The sequence below is a fragment of the Coloeus monedula genome, assembly GCF_965178545.1.
Source record: "Coloeus monedula genome assembly, chromosome: 17".
In the NCBI taxonomy this organism is placed as follows: domain Eukaryota; kingdom Metazoa; phylum Chordata; class Aves; order Passeriformes; family Corvidae; genus Coloeus; species Coloeus monedula.
Window position 1 is genome coordinate 11,699,328 of NC_138797.1, and position 22,326 is coordinate 11,721,653.

The 22,326-nt window shown below is 42.4% G+C and overlaps 1 protein-coding gene across 1 annotated transcript in view; it reads left to right on the forward strand.

Annotated features, from left to right (window-relative positions):
* Positions 1–9,383: 9,383 nt before the first annotated feature.
* The window catches only part of TAF4 (TATA-box binding protein associated factor 4), a gene marked incomplete at its 5' end in the record, with an annotated part of 36,328 nt that continues 23,385 nt past the window's right edge, over positions 9,384–22,326 (forward strand). The window contains 2 exons of the mRNA XM_082292708.1: positions 9,384–9,699; positions 11,650–12,738. Of these exons, the coding sequence (XP_082148834.1) occupies positions 9,384–9,699; positions 11,650–12,738 (1,405 nt within the window). The remainder of the gene's footprint in view (positions 9,700–11,649; positions 12,739–22,326) is intronic.

Sequence of the window (22,326 nt, forward strand, 5' to 3'; positions counted from 1 at the left end):
CTTTCTGGATCATGAATGGCAAGATGAAGTTATCCTGGCTAAGTAGGTAGTGATTTATTCACAGATGTGGAAGCTGGATATAATTTTAAGAGATCCTTTCATGAAGACAGTTAAATGGATAGTGTATGTGATACAAAAAAGGTCGACAAAGCTGAAGTTTGCAGTTTGGTGAAAAAAGTTGAAGGATGAAGACTTTTAAGTCAGACACATTCTAAAAAAGGCATTTATGCATCTATCTCCCGTTGAAAAGAGTAAGAGGATTCAGACTTAAGTTTAGAAGTAATTAGGGCATAAAGCGATATAGTTGTCTATCTAGGAGAGTGGGGAGCACTGAACAGTGGCTAAGATATTAAATTCCATTAGGAGAAATTTCTGACTGGGTTTTTTGCTGCATAGGCTGTTTTTCCTTGGAAAATGTTGCACTGAAGTGTGGCAAACCTCAGTGTATCCTCACAGATGCACTGATGTGAAGGCATGGGATGAAGGTGGGATTTCATAAAGTTCTTCCAGGCATGAAGTGAGCAAAAAGTGGATTGAAGACACACTGCAGTGAAAAAAAAAAGGAAGTAATAAATGGAGAAAGGAAGCAAAAAATTGTCTTATAGGGATGAAAAGCTGCAGAGGATTAGTCTGCAGGGAAAGATTTTGTAGAGGTTTACATTTATGCTTTAACTGGGAGAATAAGAATCTGTGTATTGAGCCTCCTGCCCAGCTTTCCGAGAGGTTCAAGAGCTGCAGTGATCACCAATGATCTAAATTCACTTCTGGGCTGAAGAGAGCCCAAGTTACAACCAGACTGCCACAACTGACCTACTTGGTACACTTGACAGTGTCTCAGTGGAGAGACCACGGAGTAGATGGGAGTACAGCCTGATATATCACTCTGTGACCAGTCTTTTCTGAACAAAATCAAATGTTTTGGAGAGTACAAAACATACTGCAGACCCTTGGATGCTGCAGACCAGCAAATGTCACTATTCCCTGGACAGAAATCTACCTTCACCAGTTGGGTTTGGCTAAAATTCCAGAAAGCTCGACAGCAATGTTTCTTTAAGGGCTCCTTCTTCCCTCTCTGAATTTTTCTTTCTCTCCAAATGATTGAACACATTCCAGCTATCAGTACTGAGTACTATTTCCTTGGCACTGAGGCTTCAGTGGGGTTGAACCAAGACCCTGCTGCACAGCTCCTGCTGTGAAAATCAAACCATAGGGCAACAACGTACATCAGTGGGCTGAGGACATAGAGGAAAGAGTCCTTTATGAGATGTTTTAGTTCAGAGACCTCATTTGTATTAATTCTTTACAGTGGACTCTTCTTCAGCCAAACAGTCTCCCTCTCCTTACCTGTTTTACAAATGAGTTGTAGATTCAGCTTCTTTCTGTTCAGTGAGGTAAGGGATCATTTTACCAGCCTTGGCAGTGTGCTGTTCTTTCCCTGCACAACATCTGCTGCAGTTTTCATGGCTTGAATTGTTCCTGGACTTGTTTTAAAAGCCATGTTCCAGAAATGTCTTTGAGGATATGAATTATTAGTCATTGTTTTATCTTCTAGTGTGTTCTTCATTTATCTTCCTTATTTTCCTTTTAAAAATAAGACTAAAGAGGCTTTGGATTTTAAAGTTTATAGGTTTTAATTCAGGTTTAGGCTAAAGAGATCAAGAATGATAAAGTAATTCATAGCAATAGGATTTTAGTGCAGTTTCAGAAAGTAATTTATTTTTGTATGACAATAAACTGGGATTTAATCTCCTTCCAACTCATGCTTCTCCTTGCCATTGTAGTATTTGTGTACACACTTTTCATACACACATGAAAATTCTGACATTTACTGTTCCAAAGCCTTTGCATTATTTGTGCTTCTTACCTCATTTTTCTATCACTGCATGTATGACAAGGGTTTTGATATTTAAACCACATTTTTTCTGTAAAGTAACTAAAAAATCTGAGACTTGCTTTTTCAATTTTCTCACTTGATTCTGATTAATATGTTTAATTTTTTTCCAGAACACCTCACATCTTCATCTTGGACTCTGCATTTTACTCAGCAGCATCCTCAACATTTACTCTGCCTATGACATCACCTGTGCCAAACTTCCAAAGGCTGTTTGGGACACACAGTTGCTAGTAGGACATTTTGAAGACAAAAGGTTTGTGCGAGTTTAACTTGGAGCATGAACTGGTCTGAAGAATAGTGACAGCAATTTTGTTACACTTCTGTGGCATTGAAGGAGTACTGCAAGGTACCCCATACAAACAAAACTGACAGAAAGGAAAAACTTAACATAACTCCCTTGGCCCTCCATCTGGGTGTGTCATTTCCTTTGGGTTGGAAGTTTTGCCCATCTTGTCTTTTAAGAGATAAAATCTTTGTCTGACTTGCTTCAAAACATGCCCTAGTTTCTTCAGGCAACTTATGGGAACCTGTCCATATTTAACTGAGTTAGTTATTTCATTTGTTTGCAGTTTCCAAAATGGGCAAAAGCTTATTAAAGGAATAGGGGCAATTCCAGAACTCTGTCTCTGATAGTGAGAATATATTTTAGGTAGTATAAGAAAGTAATCTATAGTCTAGAATCATATCTCTAACTATTTAGACTGCTGGCGAATCCAGAAAAAAAACAAACCCAAACTTGTCTAATAACCTTTCTAGCTGTGTTTTCATTAAGTCTGAGGCAGCTCATAAGGAAGCTATGGCATGATTTATTTTAATCAGTTATTATGGAGGAGTCATTAAAAAAACAAAACAAAAACTCGGCAAAATCTTCCTTACATACTTTTTGCATTCCAAATCCACAAAAAGTTTAGATAAAATCTCATTTCATTACAACCAAAACAAACCTCCTGTACTAGACTGCTTTCATTTTTTTTCTGTAAGTGATGATGATTCCATACCTCTTCTGTCTACACTGGCTTTCCAGTTCAGTGTCTTTTGAGTCTGTTTCTTTATAATGTCACTAGGGTTAGTCAGGAATTCTATTGTCTCCTAAGGCTTGGTAAGAGCATTTGACAGACTGTGAACTAGAGATGGAGTAGGGAAAATGATTTAGCCATTTTTGTCATCTGAAGATGACTTTCAGGACTGCTTGCACATGTGATTATTCTTCCAGTTCAAATGTAAAAGAATCTGGATTTTGCCCTATGTATTGAACATATGCTGAAAGTTTTACCAACTTTATGGCCTGTTAGTTTCATTTGATATTATTGTTGAGCTAAAAAGTGTGTATTCAGGCACACACGGAATCTTCTTTAGAAATAACTCTTCTATCTTAAAAGAGAGGAACCGTGGGGCTACTGAATGATTTAGATAAAGAGTGTGTCCAGCTCTGCTCCTGTAAGTTACTGTCTCTTAGGCATTGTGATATCAAATTCCATAGGACAAATGTTTTCATCTACAGCAACTGCTGTTTAACAACTGAAATGTGGCATTGGCTGTACCTGTTCTTGGCACTGACCAAGAACAAACAAGATGAAGATTCATCTTTGGTTCTTTCACTTATTTTTATTTACAAATTTTTGAAGGCAGTGAGTGGAGGGAAGCATATAAAGGAGGAGGATAACACCAATTGCCATAACTGGTCAATTGTTAAATGTGTCCAACTCTGAATCAAGAGAGGACAGGAATCTATTACTGGAATATCCATGGTATGATGTATCATTTAGGTTGTCTGAGGATATATTGTTGATAAAACATCCCTGGCAGGATCATACTTTGCTCACAAAGACTCACAGAAAAATTGAAGCAAAACCTGCCAAAGTCACCTCTCGCTAAAAAGAAATATTTCAAACATATTCTAACAAATCCTGACTGTAAAATGTGCAAATTGGATTTCCAGTAATGAGACCCATCAGTAGGCACATTTTCTTGACATATTCTGTCTTGGAAATAGTGATTCAATTTTCCAAAAGTCCTTTAATTTGCTTAGAGAGGAAAGCATTTTCATTTTGCCCAGTCAGTTCTAATAATTTGCTAAATTCAAAATATGTGAAATTACTGAAGCTGGTTGTAGTGACCAGAAGGACCTCTAATCTTCTAATAATATTTTTCTTTTCCCCATGAATCATGTAGGCTTGTACAAGAAATTTTTCAGAACAGATAAAACCCAAATCTTTGTTGACATGCCAGTTGATTATTTCTTCCACAGACAGAATTCTGGACATTTGCTAGAAATCCCCTTCAGAAAATTTGCTTTAGGAATCTCTGTTAGCTGCTGGGGTGTGTGGTTAGAAACTTGCATTTTCTCCTACAAGTAAAGTTCCTTAGGAATTCCCATACAGATGCATATTGATCCTTCCTATCTTGGCAGTAACAAGCATGACGAGCTATATGAAGAGCAGTTGGGAAGGAAAACCAGTTTTCTACAGCTCTTGTATACTTTAAAGCCTTGAAGGGTTTCAAACAATAATCCTTTATCCCACAGTATATTCCCCGGGCGTTTTCTTTTGGGCACCAGATGTTGAGTTGCATGGACTTTGGAATGCCTCAGGAGAGCCACACATAAATAACTCCTGTGTGCATTGCATGTAGCATGTTCTAGTGGCACAGTCTTCTGTCCCATAAACACTTAGGAGATTGTCAAGGCAGTTGTGTGCTCAGCTAACTTTTCAGTTTGAAAACCAAGCTCATAAGTAGTGTGCCTCTAACAGGTATTTTCTATGTCTTTCCCAATTAATAACCTAGGTATTGTTAAATACCTTGGTTTTAAAAGAGGCTATCCCTTAAGTTGTCACATAATGTATTTATTCAATCAAATGTATTTTATGAAAAGAAGAGCTGTTTGTTTTTCTGCTCTACTTCTGGAGTTGCAGTAACTGTTATGCAGATACAAACATGTTTGTAAGTGGGTGCTTTTGCCATTTCTCTTCCCTGGCAGCATCACGCAAGGTTTCTGTCCAGAACACTGAATTGCAGTCACAGGGTGGCTGGCAGAAGCAGTCCAGTACCCATGAGGACAGATACTGTCCTTCAGTGGAAATACGGGTGTAGGTAGGTATGATTATCATAAAATAAAAAGGGACTGCACAGTTGCTCTCCAAATGTACTGTTTATCTCTTTTTATTTTACAGTGCAAGGGTTAAGACATTTTCTTGCAGCATCCCACACTTAATTATGAATATTAATCCCTATTAGGAGCATTAGACTTCTTCAGGGATTCAGCTAAGGACAACTGAAGTACATGGGATGAGTTGAAGACCAAGACTTCAAGAGTATTTTGAGATTCCAGGGAGAAGACAGTCAAGAGTGTAGTCAACAAAGGGCACTAAAGTTTCTTTATTTACTTATTTGTGTGTGTCTGTAGTAAAACTGCATTTGCCCCTAAACTCAAAGTAAAATACTTAAACAGGAAGTTTTTCCTATAGATTGTCGAACATTTGTATTCGGGATGCAGATGAAGTCTCACTGCTTTTGCTGAACTCTTGCTCGTGGAAACTGACACCCATTTGCAGAAGAATCAGCACACAGACTTTCAAGGTTACCAATGGGGAACTTCTGCACAGAACTGCATCATCTTCAACCAGGACTTCATTCCTTTGCTCCTAACACTCTCTACTTACCAAATTCTCCATTGAACTCCTGTGCTCCTCCAAAAAAAAAAAAAAAAAGGAAATGGGGTACAAGGCAGAAAGGTAGGGAGGGATAGAGGGATACTGGCTACAAGGATAGTGCAGCTTTATGAATGATCTCAAAATTTTGGGTTTTGCTGAACACTTTCCAGTGGAGACTGACACAAGTGTGAATTTTGTCATCTTGTTTGACTGAACTTTTGAAATCAAGGTATTACTGGTTAAATTCCAACTTTCAGCATTTCAAATGATCCTGAGTAAGGAGCAGAGAGAGGGGCAGGAAAGAAGAGCCAGAAATCACCAGTCAAAATGGTACGTGTTTCATCTATTTATTGATGGGCCTCCAGTCTTCTGATGGGTCAGTTAAGACTAAAACCATCTGTAGGCTTCTCTGTTCTGTCCCTTCTCACCCCAATCTCTACCTCTGTCAGATATTTCTGTAATGAGCTCTAGGCTAATTTCATTTTTAGAAAACAAACAGAAGGAGAATGGCACTACCTTGACCTGAGACAGTCTCTGTGTCATGATCTACACTGTAGATCTAGGGGGGAAAATGACTATTTTAAATAATAATATACTAAAGGAAGGAGGTTAAAGGAACTGACACTTCTCCATTTTTCCTGGATATCTCCTGCTAGTTTCTGCTCTTTGACACACACAGAACCCATATGTGCCTGTAATGTTCAAGATCTTTTGATGTAATTGATAGGTGCTGATGGGTGAAGTCCACAGCAAGCACTGTATATTGAGTCTGACTATTTCTACTCCAACATCAATAATTACCTGTGATCCATTACTAGCATTCTTATGCAAGTTGCTCTTTTTGTATCATTTAAAACAGAGCAGTACAGCACAGAGGAGCTGGACTCCCTGTCCTGAAGAATTCAGTCTAGAAACTTAATTCCAATGTCAAACAAGAGACAGAGTGTATGAAAAGATAAATTATTCAGTAATGAATCCTACACACTTATAATGCACAAGTTGTAATGAATCTCAGTTGCTCTTGTAATTTTGTAAAGTTGTTTACCTAATATGGTAGATGTGCCATATGGTACACTAAAGAGAGTGTTAGAATGAGGACGTGAAGATTTCGAGGTTTTTATTTCTAGTTTTGTAGGCATCTGTAAACTACATTCAAGCTGTCCTAGAATGTGAGCAGAGGAAGAATGCAGGCTGCTTTGCCCCTTTATGCTGACTGCTGCTGCCACTTGATAACATCCTCCATCTCTTCCTCCCTTGTTCCTCAGGCACTGTGGCCCAGCACAGAAGTGTATGCTGGCTAAATGCCATCAAAGAAAGTCTTTCAGCCACTCTGCACCTTTAGGCTGGTTTAGCTTAAGTCAAGCTTTTTCACCCTTAATAAATCATTTGAGCAGCTGATTAACTCTTCCGCTGGGTAGGGAATGTGACCAGGCTTCTATTCCAGAGAGTTCTTTGGTATGTTGCTTATAGAATTTCACCATAGCTAAAACTAGCAATGTGCTCGATGTGGCAGCAGCAAAGAGGTTGGGACTGCCCAGCTTGAAGCAGCATTCCTGTCTTGTAAGAAACTGGCAACACGACCTACAGTGATGTCTGTAAAATCACAGCTACTTTGCAGCACTGTAATTTGTCAAAAAATTATTAAATGGGAGTTAAAATTCATACAGATGAAAAAGGCAGCTTCTTACTCACCCTTGAGTTTCAAGTGATGACTGAGAAAAGCATTTGAGTACAACAATAAAATATTAATATAAAACTTCTCAGAGGATGGAGGCAGTCCCGCAGAGTGATGCCATGGGGGTAAGCGAGCAGAGCCCTGGGAAAGGCTTAACATTGTAATTTTTAGTTATTGGCCAAAGTCTACTGCAGGTGAGAGGAGGACATAGAAACTAAAACAGTAATATCCCTCACCATGAACTGAATTTCTAGGATTTTTGATCTAAAGGTACACACACTATTATTTGGTGCCTGTGTGTTCAGAACAAATACCTATCAGTTTTTATGTTTTCCCTGTGAATTTTAGGCAAACAGCTTCTCCCTTGTAGGTATGTTTGCATATTTGGGGGCAGGGTAAGATATGGACAGTACATCAGCACTGTTCCCATTGCTCCTGGGGTTGACTGTCAAGCAGATCAATTTAATTTATGTTAGAGTACTACAAGTTAAATGATCACCACAAATATGTGATGGGGGAAATGTTGACACCCACATCTGGGCAACCCCAAGTGGAAAAAACTTGGACGCATTTGAAGTGATCCCCTAACTCACGGCTCTTGTTCTTCCAGGTCTCCACCAGCCTCCAGACAGCAGCTTTCAGGGCAGTCAAGTTCCCAGAATCATAAACCAGCAGGTGCTGAGCCCATCCCACTACAACAGAGTTCCAGACTCTAATGCCGCCCATTCCCAAAACATAAGAGCAAAGCTTATTTTAAAATACTGATATAAGAGGTGCTATTTTAAGCTCCCTACCCGTTAAAACTTGAAAGTTAAGTTAAATCAGGCATTGGAATAGGTTGCCCAGAGAGGTGGTGGAGTCACCAGCCCGGAGGTGTCCGAGAGGCATCTGGATCTGGGTGATGTAATTTAGTGGTTTAGGGGTTACAGTGGTAGTGCAGTTGGACTTGATCTTAAAGGTCTCTTTCAGCCTTGATGATTCTATGATTCTATTCTGTGAAAGATAAATCGTACCATCTGATAATATTGTTCCTATTACATTTGGTAATATTGTTTCAGTAATTCAGTTTTCTGGGGAAACAGCGCCTGGCAGAAGAGCGCATTTATTAAAAGGCAGGTTGTATTTTTACGTTATTTACTTCCTTTATGATGGTTGCACAACAAGGTCAAAGTGCAGCTGCCTCCTGTAAATGATCATGTCCACCTGCAACCAGCGCCCGGCCAAGCCCCGCGGGCCGGGCCCGGGCCCCGGGGGCTCCGGTCCCCGCCGAGCGCCGCTGCGGAGCGCGGCTCTCCCCCAAGGGTTAAGCGGCGGCGGGGGTGTAACGCGGGCTGACACACGGGCGGGGATCGCCCCGCCGTTCCGGCTCGCAGCTGCGACTGGACCGTTCAAAATTGCCGTCTCCCTCTCTTTTCCCCCCGCCTCTCCTCTCTCTCCTCTTCCTTTTCCCTTCCCGGCGCTGGGCTCGTGGCCGGGCGCGCTTTCCCGGGACCGGCCCCGGCCGTGCTGAGTCAGACCGCGCCCGCCCCCCGCCCCCGCGGCCCGGCCGCACCGAGGGGCTGCAGCCCCCGGCTCGCCCCGCCAGCGGCGGAGGGAGGGAGGCAGGCGCGGGGGCTCCTCCTCGCCCGCTGCCCCCGCCCGGGGCTGGGCGTGTGCCCCGCCCGCCCCGCCGGTGGATCAGTTACACGCAGCTGGCACAGGTGCGGGGCGCCCTTCAGACTCGCGCCGGCGGGGGAGACCCGGACGCAGGGAGCAGCAGGGAAAACATGCAGCCATTTTGGGCCGAGGCAGACAAAGAGCCGCCGGCGGCCGCGGCCGCACCCGCCGCCCCGCGCGGCCCCCGAGCCCCCCGCACCCGCGGCGCGGTCACACCGGAGGGCCGCAGCCCCCGCCCGCCCGTCCGCCCGCAGCCGCCGCGGAGCCGCCGCCGCCGCCCGACTCCCAACTAAACGTTTACAGCCATTTGCACGGCCTTTTATAGCGCGGGCGCCGGCCAATCAGCGGCGGGCGGAATCCCTGCCCGGCCGGTGATGTGCGGGCCGGGCGCTCGCGCGTGCGCGGTTGGGCGGGGGGGCCGAGTGTGAGCGGGGCGGGGGGAGGAGGGAGCTGTGAGAGGGGAGGGGGGGGAGGAGGGAGCCGCTCACAGGAACCCTCCGAAAAAAAGATGGCGGCGGGCTCGGATCTGCTGGATGAGGTTTTCCTGAACACGGAGGTGGATGAGAAGGTGGTGAGCGACCTGGTGGGCTCCCTGGAGTCCCAGCTGGCGGCCTCCGGCCACCACCACCAGCACCACAAGGCGCAGGAGCCCCTGAGGGCCGCTGGGGGGCTGCTGGGGAACCATGTTGTGAGCAGCAGCAGTAGCAGCAGCAGCCCTAGCCCCAGCCCTGGAGGAGTAGTAGTAGGAGGCAATGCTAATGCCCAAACAGAGAGCAGCAGCGGCAGCAAGATGGGACTGAGTGCCCCAGAGATCACAAAAGCAGGTAACGTGGGCAGGGGTGGGGGGCTCTGAGGGAGAGGGGCCCTCCCCTCCCCCCACTCCCCAGCTCCCGCTGCCTCCTTCCCTCACTGCTTTCCCCCCTTTTCCCTCTCTCCTCCTTCTCGTTGTGGCAGGAGCGGGAGTGCAAAGGGTGGTATCGATCATACGGGGGAGAGCCTCCCCTCATCATGCCCCCTCGGTGTGTATCCGCGCCTCTGCTCCCTCCCCTTTATTTTCCCTCCTCGCCTGTGCTTACTCGAGGGTGTTGGATCATGTGTGGGGGCAGCCGCCCCGCAGAAGGAGCCGGCAGTGCCCGTCCGTGACTCTGCCGGTCCCCTCTGCTTTTCCTGCCCTTGTTGCTGGAGTGTAAAAGGGCTCTGTTAATCTCGGGGACTGAAGGAGGCAGAGCCCACCCCCTTGGTCATGGCTGTGCCTCCCATGCCGCCTGTGACTGCTCCCCTTCCCTTTCCAGGGGTGGAGGTTATGGGGGGGATTCCCTCTTGATAATGCCGCCTTAGCTGTCTGTGTAAATGCTCCTTCCCCTCCCCCTTCGCTGTTGCTGAAGTGGAAGGGGGTGTTATTAATCATGACACCTATTTCCTGTAGAGGAGGAAGCGAGGGGGGATTTCAAGGGGAGGAAGTCCCTCAAAATGCTTCCCCCCCATATCTGCCTGCCTTGATATTCCCCCCGCACCCCCTCCCTTGTTCCAGGGGCTTGGAGGGGGCATCCAACACCTCCCATTCCTCCTCTGCCCTCAAGGGGGGGTTGTCACAACGCCGGGTCCCGGGAAGGGGGGGAATTCAGGCCACAGTACCCCACCTTGCACAGCGCCTTCTCCCACCCGCCCACCCCCGGAGCTGCCTGGGAATATTGCCCCCTTCGTGTTGTGAGGGTTGTAGGGGGGCATTGTGAAGGCTGGGACTGAGGGCTCACTACGTGGGAACGGAGGGAAGCTGTTTTTCAGGGGGATTGAAAGAAATGTCTCCCCAGAATCTCTCTGCAATTCCTCCCCTCCCCCCTTTTTTATTTTTTATTTCGTCTTGCTGAATTGTAAGAAGATACTACAGACCCTCTGTTATGATTGATGAAACTCTTCTAGGAGGATCTCCTTGACCCTTATAATGTGCATCTCAGTGTCTGCCTGTCACTATTCTTTTCCCATTTCTGTCTCCTTAGGGCCAGAACCTGGACTGTGTGTGATTGTACTTGTGCTAACATCAGGCCTTATCAAGGGGCATGAGGATTATTCAGGACAAGAAGCTACATCATCTTGTCCCTTCTGAAAACCAGCTTTGCTTTTTATTTATTTATTTTTAACTCTCTCTGGCAGTGGGAACTTCAGATCCATCGGAACAAATTCTGTAATAAAGAAGAGGGGTCTTCTCAAAACAGACTCCAGGCTTTGCAGTACTTCTTATCTTGCCAGGCCAATGTTTTTCTTTCCTTTCCTTTCACTTTTCATATTTTGCTGTTGTTGAGCCTCCTGATCTGACTGACTTACTGTATAGGAGACGACAGGATTAGAGAGTAATGTGTGCTGGGTATAGGGAACATGTCTTAATAATGTGTCTTCCATGGCCATTTTCCCCCCCTGCCATTGCGGTCCTGTTGCTGAATGGGACGTCAGGCTCCAGAATAGGGAAGAGGTCTTAGATGATCTTCCTCCCTTCCGTTGGTTCATATTAAATCTGTTTTCCCTGTTTTGTCTTACTGTAATGTCAAAAGCAGGGGTGTTACAATTAATACTGAATCTGCCACTCTTTGGTGGGAAATTGGAGGCTTTAAGATAACATCTTCAAAGCCATGTTCAGTTTGTATTCTGTCCTGTTTTCTTGGCTCCAGGCAGGCAGCTTGGGAGATGGAGAAGACCTGGTGATGAGGGAGAACATTCTGTCTTTTCTGGACTTCTCTTCTTGCTCATTTGCTCTTTTTAACCTTGCTGTTGTTTTGCAGGGGCAGGAGGAGTGCAGGGGGGTGTTATTAATCATAACACCAGGTCCCAGACTTCAGCTCTGGATGGAGCCACCACAACAAGCACCAGCACCACCACTGCAGCAGCAGGAGCATCTGAAGTCACTGCTGCTCCAGGGACCCTCAGTCAGGGCAAATCGGTGGTTATCAGCACCATGGCAACTGCCTTGTCCACCAGGAATGGCAAGATTGGGACCACGACAGTGCAGACTTTGAATGGGAGTAACGTGGTGATGAACTCTCACCACACAGGAAGTGCTGCTTTCTCTGGGACTCCTGTGACTGCCAACCCTGCTCCTGCACCTGCTGTTGCCCCTCTCGTTAACAATGGACCTGGATCTGTGGGGAAAGGAAACGCTGTTAATGCTGTTTTGCCCTCAGCTTCTAACACTGTCATCCAGACTTCTTTCCTTAATACTGCTGTGTCCTCTGCATCCTCCTCCTCGCCCACAGTGATCTCCTCGCAGCCACCACCAAGTGTTGGCACCGGGGCGCCCACGGTAACGCTTGTGAGGCCCCCAATCCACACAGCAGGACCCACGGTGGCTGCAGCTGGTGCAGCCACTCAGAATGGGAGCAATACTGTGATCAATTCAACCATCAGTGTGGGGAGTTTTCCTGCTGTTGCCACAGCCACTGTGGGATCTGGAGTTTCCCTCCAGACGTCACTTGTGAACAGCCAGTCTGGTTCCTCTGTGCCAGCAGCTCCTGCCACACAGGTCATCAAATCTGAGTCTCCTAAAACTATAGTCCAGGCAGTATCCCAACAGCAGACACTGGCTACTGGTGGCCAGCCCAGTACTACAGGGGGTAACATGATTATTGGGCAAACTATGCAAGCTGGGCTCTCTAATGTTGCTCCCAATCCTGGTGGGATACCTCCTGCAGCTCCTGGCACCCCCACAGGAATGGCTAAAGGCACTGCCAATACAGTGGCACAAAGTCTGCCAAGGACTCCAACACCAACCACGAGTGGAATCAGAGCAACTTTGACTCCTACAGTTTTAGCACCTCGTTTGCCTCAGCCACCTCAGAATCCAACTAACATTCAGAATTTTCAGTTACCACCAGGTAAGTCAGAGGATTGAGGGGTTTTATTTTGGAAGTGTATTTCTTGCAGGGAGGAAGGAATCCAAGTAAGATTTTGTGCCATTTAATTCTGAATTGTGGAAAAGGCATTACATGTAACAATGAGAATGGTCTGGTGTTGAGTAGTAGTAGCATAGTAACATCCCACTACTTAGTGTCTGATTTTGGGTGACCAGAAAGTCTTTTCAGCAGTAATTGAAAATAATTCTGCCTGGTATCTTTGTTCCAGTGTGAGTGTAGATGAAGCTGCAAACTGCCAAAGTGTGACAATGGAATATTATCCAATAAAATGTTGTTATTTCATTAGCACAAAAGACATTTTGACTTTTCAGGCGGTTTTGTCAGGAGTTTGTAACCTTTGTGTGCTGCTCGGTTCCCTCCTGTCCCTGCGTGCCCCCAGTACCACAGAGCTCTCATGAACAGAGAAGCAGCAGATACAACACAAGAAAACTACCTACTTTTGCTTTAAATACCTTCAAAGTGTGACTTAAAAACTCACAGATTTGAAGCTTATGATCATCTTTTTAGTCACTGGCATTCTGATACAAAAGGCAGACTTCCTATGTCCTTACCTCACCCTGTTGTGTCTAGGGCTGCAGCTTTTGTAGTAGCTTGTCTCATGCTTAGTGCTGAGCATCTCTGGACAAGGAATCTAGTCCTGAACTCAGTAGGTGAGTGAAAAGCAGGATGAGAAGTGTTTCTTTGCTCAAAATTGTTCTGCCCTCCTTAAATATCCTAGATTTGGGGATTTAATGTTATATATTTGCTGTTATTTTGAATCAGGCTTGTTGCTTGTATCCACTTTGACTTTCAGCTGCAAATACTTGTGTGAACCTACACATTGCTTCCTGTCCTCCTAATAGTACATACAATAGCTGGATTCTTACTGGTTACTGTTTTCAGGGCAGTATGCAAAGAACAGCTAATTAAATTTTGCTAGTAACGCTGAAATCAGTGGTGGTTTTAGTGGGTGGTCTTAGTAAAATACAAGCGGTCTTAGTAATAACCCATCTCTTGGAACTCCTGCCCAACCTCAGAGCAATGCACCTGTCACATAAAGTAGATCAGGAATTACGTGTTGTGTTACTAAACACTGTGTTTTTGTGTAATGTGCTATCTGTGGTCTGTGATGCCATGTAGTTTGATGAAGTCTATCAAACACTCTGTGTATCCAAGTACTAACTGGTATAAATATTCCTCTTTCTTTCTTTTTTTTTTTTGCTGTTGAAGATTGTTCCATATATGAGTAATTTGAATGACATGTTGCTAATTTAAAAAATAGCAGTAAAACTCAGATCTTGAAATCCCAGTGCTTGATATTGAAGCCTGTAAATTGATAGGTTGGAAAAGCCTTCTTTTCTTTATTGCCATAATGTATCAAAGGATTGATCCAGTTTAGTCTATTGCCATTTATACCTACATTTTTTGTTAATACTGCATTATAAACCTGATTATGGGGGAAAATACTACTGTGGAGTCCAGTGGGACCTTTTTTCATGTAGCTGATGTTTTCAGACTGCCACAGCATACTGAAATGTGTTACTCTTAGAAGCAGCATTGCCAGTCCTTAAGCAAAATTGGACCATAAATTGTTCCTTTGGAGTTCTTGATAGATCAAAGTAAAACAATACAGGTTCTAAGCACTTGGATTTTTATTAAGCACTTTTTTGTCTGTCCTACACTTAAACAAATATTTATAACTTCAAAAGAATAAGCATGACTTAAGCAAGTATATGTGATTGGATATATAGAATTTGGAAACTGAGTTCTTGCATGATAAGACAGACTTAATATTGAAAAGGGTTTTTTTTAGTAGAACTGATTATTTTTCTTTTACATTGCTTTAGTTTGTTTTTTTTTATACTTTGTAAAAGTAGCCAGCTTTGAAAATGCTTTGCATAAACCATTTCTTTCAAAACACTTAAGAACTGATGGATGCTGGGCTCTTACAAACATCTCTCAGGCGCAAGGTCCAAGCACCTCTGCAAGTTTGGCCACGTGCAACTGCTGTGATCTTCAGCAGAGTGCAGGCACATTCATAGTGAAAGGAGTGTATGTGGCTGTGCTTTTGAAATTGTGTTTTAAATGACAGCATCAGAGGCCAGAGTTTTGGAGGCAGTTTGGTAGTGTGAAGCTGCAGTGCCTGTGTGCTGTGCACCTACTGCATGCATCGAATTTGCATTCACGAGTTTGTTTTTAAAAGTCAGTAGTGTGTGCTAGTAAGAGTTTCTAAGACAGCGCTTGAAATAGTTTGAAATCATACACTGCACACACAGCTTTTTACAACAAGAATTATAAACACTTAGAAAGAAAATTCTGATGGAAGGTTTGACCATGACAGCACAGGTTTTACAGTTATTTTCTTATCCAGAATTACTGTTTCTAGCTCTCCAAAATACAGTTACAGTGTCACATGTATGGAAAGCAGAATATAAAATGTCAGCAGGAGTTACTAAGCTGTGACTTGAAAATTAGGAACCTTTCAAGGTTTCAAATGTTTTCTTCAAGAGCGCATGGAAAATAAACTCCATCAATGGTCTTTAAAACAGATTACTTTTAGAATAATACTTTGTATCTTAAGACAATTGTGCAACAAACCTTGACTGACCAAACTGGAATGTTTGAAGAGCCAGTGGGCCATAATTGTTGTGACCTTACTGGATTTTGGTATATTTCTTCTCCAAGGAACTGGACTATTGAGAATACCTGTGTATTAATGATGGTCTTTCACTTCTGACATCTTTGAGGAGAAGACTGTTGTGCTTAGTCTTTTCTTCAGGAGCCTGTGTTTGGATCTTTGTGCTCCAGTTGGACAGATTTGGGTAATGAAGGTCCCAAAATAACCCTATTTATACCTTCCTAGAAAAGACATGGAAATATTGTGAGATGATTCTGTAAGGGGGTGGGAACACAAGTTTATATAATACCTCCTTAAGGATGTGACACTAGTGAAACTGACTGGAAATAAATTGAATGAAGTTTGTTGTTTCTGAGCACTTCAGTAACGAGAAATGTATTACGTACAATTATATGGTAAGAGCTAGAAAATCAGTTGGTTTATTAAAGCAGTGAGTCAGTCTTCCTCTGTTAGAGGTGCTCAGTAAAGTATAACTGGAGTTATGCCCTAAAATTTATCTTTTGCATTCTAAGAGTGTAAAGTGTTTAGAAGTCATTGCTGACACAGGGTAGAACTATCTTGTTAAATGGCAAAACTTGGGTACTTTGAAACAATTTTTGAAAATCCCGTCTTGTCCAGCAGTGCTGTAGTACAAACCCAGCATCTGTGAGTTTATGCATACTTAGCAGTACTGTCAACTTGGGGTTCAAAGATGTGGTTTCTCTTTTTTGCAAGTTTGTGTTGCTACTCTCTTCTGCTTTATCTTTATGCACAAACATCTCATAATAAGTTTTTAAGCTGAGTGCTTAGACGAAGAAGCAGATTGATGAGTGCTGAAGGTATCCAGTAAGAATAGTATAGAGCAGGTAGGTCTGGACAGTTTTCTCTACTAGCTTAGGTGAAATTGAAATCTAGAAACTTTCACTTCCCTCTGTCCCTCTTTTCTTTTACCTTCTGAGTGACTGTTAGTACTTATGAAAATTTGGTGGCTTGGCCATAAAGACTGGTATTTTCCTGATTAAATACACTTTGGTGACATGTAGTCCTGTTGAAGATAGCAAATAGGATGGCTTGTCTTCATGGGTTCTTTTTTAACTTCTACAGTCATGACCAGTTTTCCCACTAGCAGTAGAGCAGTTCTGCAGCTGTTGTAGAACAGAATTGTTTTGCCTTGTATCTAAAAATAAAACCTTTTTGATTACTTTCACAAAACTCAGTTGGATCTGCCAGTAGCTGATGATAGGGGATGAGACTATGAATTTCTTCATTGCTTGCTTTCTGGAGGGCATCTCATGTGCCTCTTCTGTGGTGAGGACAGGATGGGCCTTTTATAGACTGAGAAACTGCTGGGGCCCCTTTAATAGTGGAACATTCCAGCATTCTGAAGTCTACCAGTGGTTAAAACTTACTGCTGGTGCTTTCCAGAAGCAAAGAATACCTGAAAGAGCATCAGTGCTGTACATCTGCACATCCTGGAAGATGTTCTACATGAATATGCATGCTCAAGGTTTTCTTTGTTGCCTTAGAGGCTCAAAACTTCATTTGGTGTTAAATGGGAGCTTTTTTGTAGAACCCGATTGTTTTTTAACTTGTGTTCACTATCCAAGAAGGATTTGAACTTAGGCCATGGTTATGGTGGCTTTAGAATGGGAAAACTACCTGAACATATGGTTTGAAGCATGGTTTTGGGTCCTTTTGACTTGAGCAGTCATACTTTTTGAAGCTGGAGTAACTGAAAAATAACTTCTGCAGTAGTTTTATTTCCTTCAGTTGGGAGTTGGGGTGGTGGGTGGTTGGGCAAAGGAGAGTGTATAAAAATGGAGAAGGGTGGCAACTGAGAAGAATCAAATCAAACGATTTGTGTTACTTTTTTGTACTGAATGCCTCATTCTTTGGGTTGCCTTGTACTTGAAACATGTACCCCAGAAGTCCCCAAAGTAACTAGGATGTAGATAGATAAGGAAGTCATCAGAATTCCATAATATAAGGAATACAGAAAGGAACAGAAGAAATACTATGAAGTAGTGGAATGTGGTTGTTTCTATTTCTCACTGACTACTAAGCGAGTTCAAACATATCCTCATTATAGTTTCCCTGTATGTTCCATGTGCTGCCAATATTATGCCTGTTAACTGTGTTGGCATGGCTCGATTTTGTTAAAAATAATGTCTGCAATGCACCGTGACAATGGGGGCTTCTTAGAGTACTTACAGTATGTTTTACTTTCAAAGCATTTTACAGACTTAATTCTTGAAACATGCCTGTGTGGTTGGTAAATAAAGTAGTATGAACTCTGCTTTAGAGCTGGGGAAAAGAGCAAGTTAGAGAAGTTCTGACATGCCCAAGGCCATGCAGGAATCAATATTTTGCCAGGATTAGAGCTTGGGAGTCCTATACTTGGCATGTAAAGCAGTATCTGTCTTTGTGGAAGATAACTGTGGATCTCTTCTGCAGAACTCTTCTGGGTGAGGGGTGGATTTTATGTTCAAATCATGCATCAGCAAAAGGAACATTCTGCTTTATTTGGAATCTGCTACATCAGATCTGCCATATGTCACCAGACTGAAAGTTGTGTTTGTTCACATTGCAACTTCCATAACTGAGGACTCCTGCATGCTTGGCTTTGTACCCCAAAGAACCTGAGGCTCAGAGAGCTGTGCAATAGGGCTTTTTTGTTCTGTTAAAGAGTATCTTGTTGTGCACATCTGATAAGACTATGTCGTTAAGTGATGGGATCTAATGGGAATATAATTGTAATTCTGTTAAGCTATGAAAGCTATTAACTCTGGTTACATATTGTTCAGTTCTGTTATGAAAAATACTGTTCCCAACAGCCTTTGGAAGTGCATGTATGGATATGTCTGTGTGATCTTCAAATGGTGATCTTTCAAATGGGGGTTTTGGGTATCCCTAAGCTTGTGATAAAGATCTGGTCAATGACCAGAAGTGATTTATTTCTTTTGAGCTGTTTTGCACTCCGCAAGAAGTTACGTGTTTTCCATCCCTGAAAATCTAGCAGGTTGCATGTGAAACCTTCTTGGTTTGAGGACCACAAATTTGAACGTTGTCCAGAACTTGAATCCCTTACTAACACAGGATGCTGCAGCCAAGTTAACAAACTGAGGTGAAAATGCATCAGTTTCGTGCACTGATAAGACACAAATTATATCACAAACTCTTCAAATGAAGTGTTTTGGTGTATGAGAACTCTTACTGTTGTTTGTCTTCCCTGTTTTGGAAAATGATATGTAAATATAATTCTAAAAAGAATTATGAAGTAGTTCTAGAACACAGTTGAAATACGGCTATTAAAACTATCTGGGTTCAAGGAAAGAGAACATACTGGTGTGTGGAAAGGTTGCTTTATGTAAAAACTGTGTGATCAAATACAGAGTCTGCTCAGAAGTAACTGGACATAGAAGTCACTTAACACATTAAACATCTTTTGTTAGTATATGCATTTTTTTGTCAGAAATATTAAAAATCAGCATTTTTACCTGAAAATAGCTACTCTTGCCAAGATTATTGTTTGTGTTGAAACTTTATGAATGTTTATAACTCTATTTGTCTGCCTAAATCTTCTTGAATTTTTTGTCATTGCTTCATGTAAAAAAACAGGGCTTTTGCTAGTTGGAAGACTGTTAGCAAGTTTAGCTTTATGTTAGGCACATAATCTCTTGTGAAAAAAAGATCTGAAGAGGTAGTGGCATGAAGAAAAGAATTTTGAAAATACTGTTTCTCACAACTGAAGGCAATGATAGAGAGGAGATTTTAGTCATGGTTAATAGACAGTTATTTCAGGTGTATTTTGAACCCTAAAGCTCTGTGTGAAGGAAGGCCAAACTCTAGGGAGAGTTGCTCATAGGTGACAAAGGGCTTTTTCCTTACACAGCTACAGGTCTGTTCCTGTGTGCATATAGTTGTATCAGCCCTCTTGCATCTGCTTCCTCGTAAGAGAAGCAAAATTGCTGATACAACCTGTACACAGACCAGGCTGTAATTAAACAGGTATAAAGATTATCTGATCATCCATATTTCAGATTAGATGAGGCCTTCTTTTTTTTTTTCATTCAGGCCATGGACATGTGAATAGAGTTTTTTGGTTGTTTTAAACCTCCTAGGACAGTTTTACCCCAGCTTACCCTGGAAATTTTTATCCCAGTTCTAATCTGTGGGAATTTCCTCCCAGAAATGCTGGTTGTCTTCTGGAGGTGCAGGTGTCTCAAGGAACTGAGAGCCAGTATTTTACCACAAAGCCTCCTGTCTTGGAGTAATTTTCTTCAGCTGTCTTTAGCATAATATTTAATGTAAAATACAATAGTTGTCCTTGAGGTCTTATTTATGCCTTTAAGGTTTTTTTTAAAATACAGGATATTTTTTTGTGAGGACAAAACGTTAATTATTGTTGCTGTATAATGGTATAGATTATCAGTAATCAAGAAAGAGCTGATAATTATAAGGAATTGGTACACCCGCTGAACGCCTCAGTAGAGCTGTCTTTAAGGCATTGTACAAATGTAGCTGATCTTTGGGTCTGTAACTGTTGTCAGACTCAAAATAACTTTTTAAAAAGATGAGTTTCTCTACTTAGATTACCAGTAATCAGAAAGTTGCACTTTGAACATCAAAGGTTGATTCTCAGCAAAATGCGTGAATGTGTTATAAAATAGGTTAAATAGGGATGGTGCTTTTATTGAGTATTTGTACAGAATTTAGTGCAAGGTCCAACTCAGATACCAAACTCTTTTTGTGGGATTTGGAAAAGTATATTGATGAAAGTAAGTAACTTTTTGCCATGGTAGATCTCTGTTTATAAATTTGAATTGTAACTTATGAGTGCTGCATTTCTTAATTTTGATGCTTTTTCCCTTAAAATGCATTACTAAAATGTATTTTTTCGTAACACATAACCAGTACCAAGACAAGGAATAGCATAAAACTCACAGCAGTGTGTAATATTATTTTACATGACTGACATGACTGTCCTAAGATTTGTATTGAATTGAGGAACCCTCTCTTGTAAAAATGGTCTAACTTATGATTGTAACTTGATTAGTACATGCTTCCAGAGTAGCTGAACTGTTAAAAGCTATCACAGTGCTTTTGTGCAGAATAAAGCACGTGCTGGATAGACTGTGCTGACAGCCAGTGCAGTTGAAAAATGTGTGCTCTAGATAGCAGAGTATAAACAAAACCCAAGCAATGAGGTGTGGTGCCATGCTCGAGTCTTTCTGAGATGGTTTGGGGGGCAGCAAGGCTGTATTAAGTTGTCTGCACACCTTCCTTCAGTTTATTAATCAAATATTTCTGTAAGGGAGGGTTAGATTTAGATCCTCTCTCCGAATGTAATAACATCAGGTGCTTTCAGCCTAAGTGGTGGTGTGGCGAGTGGGACCAGTTGTACTCGCATGAGTCAGAAGTGCCAGCTCCAAGGAGTAGCACTGAGGAGTTGCAGCACCTGTGGCAAAAGAGTCGATGGAGGGGACTGGAAGAGTGTTTGTGGAGGGATCAGTGTGGGAGAAGAGATCTGGAGTAGGGAGGCTGACAGTGACTAAACTCTGTAGAAGTTAAAAGACAAGCATGAGGTGTTATTAGTTTTTAACAGACGTATGTGCAGTCATGTTTGCAGTAGTATTAAGGGTGGATTGGAAGAAGATACAAGTGTTCATGCACTGAGCTTCAACCTGTTAGTTCCTTTCTTTCTTCCTTTTTACCAGTGTATTATTTGATTTTCTTTCTTTCCTTGCCCTCCATGGGGGAGGGGGAGAAAAGGCACTAAGTATTTATAAGTGTTAGTCATACCCAGTCATTAAGCTTAGTCATTACTCAGGACTGTGCATTTGATGGTTAGTAAAAATCAAAACGAAACCTGATTTTGTTGAAAGGCTTTCTAAATTCAAGCTTACAGGTGTGAAAATAATTCTGATTCTGTGTTCAGACTAACTGCAAAAGCAGAGCAATTTAGTAAATGTTGCTATCAGCCAAATGGCATGTAATATCATGTCCCCGTTGATGGTTTGTATTGAACTTGCAGGCGTAGTGTTTGGCATATTCTCAAAGCAGAGTAATTCTGTATGGGCAGTGAGAGAGGCATGAACTCACAGAGGAGGATGTGGAGGGAATGTTTCTGCTGAGGCTGCCTGGGGGAGCTGTCAGTCGGTGGAATTGTCCATTTCGGGTCTCCACAGCTCCGGGTGAAAAGGTGGCATCAGCAAAGGGTTTTCTCACTGCTAAAATTACAAAGAGTGTACACCTAGAGTAGGGTATTCACAGTGGGGAGAAAGTAAAGAAAAGTGTCCTTTATGGCTTCTCATGTGCTTAGTTGTTTTAGGCTGTTGTGTTCTGAAGGAAGAAAACGTTGATTTAGAGCATTACTCCTCATTAAGTATTTCTGTACAGACTGTGGTAATAAATGCAAAGTAACTCGGCCATTCCCATTTCTTCAAGTGCTTGAACAGCACTAACTAATGTTGACACACCTTGGTACAGACAAACTGTCACAAATGAAGACAGGTTGAGTTTTAAAACTTCCTATTCAAAATAACTGATGTAAAGAATTAGTGACACTTTATTTTGTGTCTTCCTTTCTCAAACCCAAATCTGATTTTGGTATAACCACTTTGTTGTTTGGTCTAAGTATATTGAAATTAATGGCAGAGCTAAATCTGAATTGCTTGGAGATCAATAATTAAAGCAATTGGTTTAGCTCTTGATAGTGTTTTTCTTAGCTGTTTTGACATCAGACAGATTTGTGTGATGATTGGGTTCCAATTTGACAGAGCACTCCGGTGTTTTGGCTTTGTATGCTTGACTAGAAAGGAATGTTAACACACTTTCAAGGAATATAGCTTTCCAGAGAAGTCAAAATAGTTTCATATCACATTGTTGTTGAAGCATTTGTCAATCGTTGCTATATAAAATGATGTATTTCCCAGAACAATTCTTACACACCT